The sequence below is a fragment of the Trichechus manatus genome, unplaced genomic scaffold (genome assembly GCF_000243295.1).
Source record: "Trichechus manatus latirostris isolate Lorelei unplaced genomic scaffold, TriManLat1.0 scaffold00080, whole genome shotgun sequence".
Lineage (NCBI taxonomy): Eukaryota > Metazoa > Chordata > Mammalia > Sirenia > Trichechidae > Trichechus > Trichechus manatus.
The window spans coordinates 1,753,601-1,760,177 of NW_004444016.1; the positions used below are offsets into that span (position 1 = coordinate 1,753,601).

Sequence of the window (6,577 nt, forward strand, 5' to 3'; positions counted from 1 at the left end):
GATCTCCCCGCAGCCCCTCCAACGTTTGTTATTTCCAGTGTTTTTGATTCGTGCCAGTAATGCCGGGGGTGAGATGGTATCTCATTGTGGTTTTAATTTGCATTTCTCTAATGACTAGTGATCGGGAGCATTTCCTCATGTGTCTGTTGGCCATTTGAATGTTCTTCTTTGGTGAAGTGTCTGTTCATTTCCTTGCTTACTTATTTTTATAACAGCTTTGTTGAGATATAGTTCACATTCCATGCAAGTCTCCCATTTAAAGTGCACATTTCGATGGTTTTTAGTATATTCAGAGAGCTGTGCAACCATCACCAGAATCAATTTTAGAACATTCTCATCACCCCAGAAAGAAACCCCAAGCCCATCAGCAGTCCCTTCCCTTTGCCCCTCAGCCCCTGGCAACCACCAGTAACTTCTGTCTCCATGAATTTGCCTAGGCATGTTTTATTTTAAGGAAGGGGGAGCAAGAAATAAGGCTCAGGAAGGCAGAAACTTGGTGAAATGTAGGGATAAAAATGACAGGGTGGTGTAGAATTAAGAATTAGGCGGGAAACTTATTTTAAAGATAATTTCTCTTAAGTCATTTTATTTCCCTTGATTCAGTGTCTTCTATTAGTTCTTTCCCTCATGGTAAAATGTTTGAGAAGATTTATGCTATTCCTTAAGTGTTATGGGAGTCTTCTTTATTTGGTTATTTGGGTTATGGTTAGCTTCTGAGGGCAAAATATGAATCTATAGTAATGTCTCTTTAGGAGGTTGTTGGCTTTGATCAGAACAAAATTTTAAACTAAAAATTCAAATGTTGAGTGTCTATTTTATTTTCACAAGGTTTACAACATCATTAAGAAGGAGAGTAATCGGCAGAAGGTTGGATTGGAGCTGATTGCCTCAGAGAATTTCGCCAGCCGAGCTGTTTTGGAGGCCCTGGGCTCCTGCTTAAATAACAAATACTCTGAGGGGTACCCAGGCCAGAGGTATGTGCATGTGTCAAGATTTGGGTTCTCAGATGTGGGGCTTTCTACTCCACTCCTGCTTGCTAGCATAACTCTTTTATTGTGCCAGCATGGGATTCCACTGATATTCTCAGAGCAGATATAAATGCTCTCATTCATATTTCTCAGTCCCTTTAGGGCTTTCTAGAATGACAGGCCAGTCTACAAGGAGTGCTGAGCTGCTGGACCGTTGTCTAGTCTCTGTGTTGAAAAGGTCCGACCCTTGAGTAACGCTGTGGAAGGTGGTCATTGCTACGCAAGTAATTGAACAGATAATCAGGAATGGTCAGGAAATGAAAAATGAATCTGTAGTAGTGGGAAGCATCTCTGAATGATGAATGTTGGATTGTGTGAATCCGATAGTGATTTTTAGTTAACTCTTTCACCCTGAGAACCATGATAAGTTATATTCATTTTTGTTTTTTACAGTCATCATTAAGCAAAAAAAAAAAACAGAACATGAAATATGGTTTTGGCACATTTGTTTATTTGTGTCACCAGGACACAGAAGGAAGGATCATGCTTGGAGTATAAATTGCCATTTTATCCTGAGACACCCCTGAAGCACTCTGTAGAAGGGCTGAGAATTAAGGTGAAGGAATTGTCTTTCTCCTTCACTGAACTGTGTGGTTCAGTGGTAGAATTCTCACCTTCCACACAGGAGACCCGATTCCATTCCGGCCAATGCACCTAATGCGCAGCCGCCACCTGTCTGTCAGTAGAGGCTTGCGTGTTGCTATGATGCTGAACAGGTTTTCATGGGAGCTTCCAGACCAACATAGACTAGGAAGAAAGGCCTGGTGATCTAAAATCAGCCAGTGAAAACCCTATGGATCACAATGGTCCGATCTGGGGCCAATTTTGTTTGGTTGTGTATGGGATCGGCATGAACTGGGGGCCGACTCAACGGCCGCTGACAGCAGCAGCACTGTGAACAACTTGTGCATTGTCCCTTGAAGAGCTGACCAGGTGTTTTCACAACGGATCACTTTTTTTTTTTTCCCCCAACATATGTTTTTAATGCAAGAGAATAAAGTTTAGTGACAAAATCGTATATCCAGTAATTATATGTTGTGTTATCCCAATTGTGTTAAAACAAACAAATACCCTGCTCTAGGGATAGAATTTTGCAAGACCAATGACTTATTTGTTGCAGATACCTTTTTCTAATTTTTTTTAAATTGTGCTTTAAGTGAAAGTTTACAGCTCAAGTTAGTTTCTCATACAAAGATTATACACACATTGTTATATGACCCTAGTTGCTATCCCTGTAATTTGACAGCACACTCCTCCTTTCTGTCCCAGATTCCCTGGGTCCATTCAACCAGCTCTTGTCCCTGTCTGCCTTCTCATCTCACCTCCAGACAGGAGCCGCCCATTTAGTCTTGTGTATTTACTTGAACTGAGAAGCACACTCTTCATGAGTATCATTTTATGTCTTATAGTCCAGTCTAATCTTTGTCTGAAGAGTTGGCTTTGGGAATGGTTTCAGTTCTGGGTTAACAGAGAGTCTGGGGGCCCTGTCTTCCGGGGTTCCTCCAGACTCAGACCATTAAGTCTGGTCTGTTTACTAGAATTTGAGTTCTGTACCCCACTTTTCTCCTGGTCCATCAAGGACTGTCTGTTGTGCTCCCTGTCAGGGCAGTCATTGGCAGTAGCCAGGCACCATCTAGTTCTTCTGGTCTCAGGCTGATGGAGTCTCTAGTTTATGTGGTCCTTTTGTCTCTTGGGCTAATATTTTCCTCGTATCTTTGGTGTTCTTTCATTCTCCTTTGCTCCAAGTGGGTTGGGACAAATTGATGGATCTTAGATGGCCCCTTGCTAGCTTTTAAGACCCCAGACGCCATTCATCAAAGTGGGATGCAGAACATTTTCTTAATAAACTTTGTTATGCCAGTTGACCTAGATGTCCCCTGAAACCATAGTCCCCAGGCCCCCACCCATGCTACTCTATCTCTTGAAGGATTTGGTTGTATTCAGGAAACTTCTTAGCTTTTGGTTTAGTCGAGTTATGCTGACTTCCCCTGTAGTGTGTGTTGGCCTTCTCTTCACCTAAGATAATTCTTGTCTACTATCTAGTTAGTTGATACCCCTCCCCTTCCCTCCCCACCCTCATAACCATCAAAGAATGTTTTCTTCTGTGTTTAGACCTTTTCTTGAGTTCTTATAGTAGTGGTCTCATACAATATTTGTCCTTTTGTGACTGACTAATTTCTCTCAGCATAATGCCTTCCAGATTCATGCATGTTATGAGATGTTTTGCAGATTCATTGTTGTTCTTTATCCTTGCATACTATTCCATTGTGTAAATATACCATAATTTGTTTATCCATTTGTCTGTTGATGGGCACCTAGGTTGTTTCCATCTATCTGCTATTGTGAACAGTGCTGCAATGAACATGGGTGTGCATATATCTATTCACGTGACAGCTCTTCTTTCTCTAGGGTGTATTCCAAGGAGTGGGATTGGTGGAACAATGGATCACTTTTGATCCTCACAGCAAACCTGTTAGGCAAGTAGTGCTGTCTCCCGTGTTTTCAGTCTGGGGAAGCTGAGACACATCAGATAAAGTGACGTCCCAAGGTGGCACAGCACAGGGACCACACAGGGTTCACACTGGTAGCAGAAGTGGGGTTTGAATCCAGATATTCTCACACCAAATCCCAAACTGCCTGAGAGGTTCCATCACTTCTAGCCTATCTCATAGAAAAGACTTGGATGGTTTCTGGGATTTTTGCCCTGGCCTAGTAAATATGTCTGTAAAGAGGTGAGGTAGGTGATTTCTGGGCCCAGTAAGGTGTTAAAACTGCCACATGTTTACTGCTGAAATTTGACAGTATTCTTTAATTATTGGTAGTGTTTCTCCTCCTCTGTAAGTGCTCAGATGAGGGGTTATTACAGGTGAAGTTAATTTGAAGAACATGGTTGACACCCCTGGCCAGAATCAGGCTTCTTAATCCTTTGCCCAGAATAAAATATCCGTACGAAGTTAGAGGCGTAGCAGTGGGGAGCTGCTCTAACTTTTATTAAGTATTTGCTGAATTTCATCAGTCCATTGTATTGCTTTTTCCCATTTTAACATCTCTGAAATTGGAATCCATCTTACAAACAAAACAAACAAACAAACAAAAAAACACCAAATCAGTTGCCATAGAGTCGATCGAGTCCAACTCATGGCAACCTCAAGTATTACAAAATAGAGCTGTGCTCCATAGGATTTTCATGACTGTGATCTTTTGGAAGCAGATCAGCAGGTCTTTCTTCTGAGGTGCCTCTGAACGCTTTCGAACTGCTACCTTTTTGGTTAGCAGCCAAGCGCATTAATCATTGGTGCCACCCAGGGACTCCAACTAATGGCAGGTTATCATTTAATTGACAATTCTCTTGGCTTTCTCAGTGATTAATAAAATAATGGTCATTTTATAATTGAGGGCATCTTAAATTGATGAATGAAGTGCTGAGTTGTAAGCATTGAGCTGAACATGATCGTACACATCCCCGATTTTCACATCACAGCCTCACTTCGAAGTCAGCATTGTCATCCCCTCTTAAAAATAAATAGGCTAAGGAGGCTGCACCAAGTCTTGAAGCTGTGAGTAGCAGAACCAGAGGCTGGCTGCATTTGTAACTGTGAAGCACCAGCCTTCTACATGGAGGCAGGCAGGAGCATCGGGGCCTGGTCTTGTGTCCCCCTCCCTTCCCCTCTGCCCCTATATAGCCCCAGCAGTCTGCAATTCTGCTGCCCTGGGTGTGGCTGCTCCCTTGCAGCCTATGGAGACCCACCCTTCATTTGCCAGAGTTATAGAATATGAGGCTGGGAGGGGCCTTCAGGTCATCTGGTGAAGTCTCCCCCCTTTTAAGGCTCATCTTATGATTTTATTAATTACTTAACTGAACTAAATATAACGGTCATTAAAAACTAAATAGCAAAAGCAAGGACTCAAACAGATACCTGTACAGCAGTGTTCAGCATTATTCACAATAGTCAAAGGGTGGAAACAACCCAAATGTTTATGAACAGCTGAATGAACAAAATGTGGGATATATCTACAGAGGAATTCAGCAATGATAAAGAATGAAGTTTTGATACATGCGACAACATGGGTGAACTTTGGAAACATTATGCTGAGTGAAATAAGCCAGACACAATGGACAAATATTGTATGATCTTGCTTCTGTGAGGTATCTGGAATAGGCATAAGCATAGAGACCGAAGTTTATTAGTGGTTCTCCCAGGCTGGGAGGAAAGGGGGCTGGGGAATTACTGTTTACTGAGTACATAGCTTCTGTTTGGGATAATGAAAAAGTTTTAGAAATAGAGAATGTTGATGGTTGCATAACATGAATGAAATTAATGTCATTGAACTGTACACTTAAAAACGGTTACAGTCAGCTAAACGGTGGAGTGGCAGGTTCCTGACGTTTGACACCACTCTGCCCATTAAGCAGGGTCCATACCTACCCACATCGGGCCTGAGGACTGGTGGATCCACCTACGCCACCTAGCCACCCACAACAGGGGTCCAAGAATAAGTGGTGCCTCTCAGTCCTTACAGCTAAGAGCATTGGTGCCCATAGTCCAGCTGCAAAACCCACCCACAATGTGCTCTAGGGAACGGGGACATGCTTTCCTCCCAGACACTCAGGGGCAGCCATCAGCCACCTGCCTTGCTCAGCGCATGACCCCCTACTGCAGCCAGATACCTGTGCCTACATCAATCACCACTGCCCATCTAGGACTGTGAGAGCCTGCACCACATACATGGTGACCGACTACCTAGACACCTGAGCTGAATCCATACAAGAAAAGTAAATGGACTCCTGGGCTCACATACCTACTAACGATCTCACCACCTGTAACAGGACGTTAGAGCTTCAAAGATGCCAATAATCAAACTAGCTCACATGAGCAGCCTATTTGGGCATATCAGAACAAAACAAAACAAAACAAGAAGCTAGGACACAGTAAGCAAACATAAATAAATATAATAACTTATTGATGGCTCGGAGACAATAGTCAATATCAAATCACAGAAAGAGGCAGAACATTATGGCTTCAGCAAGCTCCCAAAACAAAGAATCAGGAAATTTTCTGGAGGAAGAGAACTTCTTGGAATTACCGGAGGTAGAATACAAAAGAGTAAAATACAGAACTCTTCAAGAGATCAGGAAGGAGATCATTCAAAATGCAGAACAAGCCAAGGAACACACTGACAAAGCAATAGAGGAACCTAAGAGGATTATAGAAGAGCACAATGAAATGTAACAGGCTGCAAGCATCCATAGAGAGACAGCAAACAGAAATCTAGAAGATTAATAGTAAAATTTCAGAATTAGACAACTCGGTAGAAAATCATAGCAGCAGAATTAGTGAGATTGACGTTAAAGCGCTTGACACCAACTTATTTGAGGAAAAATCAGATAAAAGAATTTTTAAAAAGAAGAAAACCTACGAATTATGTGGGACTCTATCAAGAGGTATAGCCTGCGTGTGATTGGAGTACCAGAATTGGGGGGTGGATAACAGAAAATACAAAGAGAATTGTTGAAGATTTGTTGGCAAAAAACTTCCCTGATATTGTGA

General features: G+C 42.3%; 1 protein-coding gene across 1 annotated transcript in view; it reads left to right on the forward strand.

Moving 5' to 3' along the window:
* Positions 1-6,577, forward strand: part of SHMT1 (serine hydroxymethyltransferase 1) — a 33,408-nt gene that overhangs the window by 11,041 nt on the left and 15,790 nt on the right. The window contains exon 3 of the mRNA XM_004381142.2: positions 829-974. Coding sequence (XP_004381199.1) covers positions 829-974 — 146 coding nt within the window. The remainder of the gene's footprint in view (positions 1-828; positions 975-6,577) is intronic.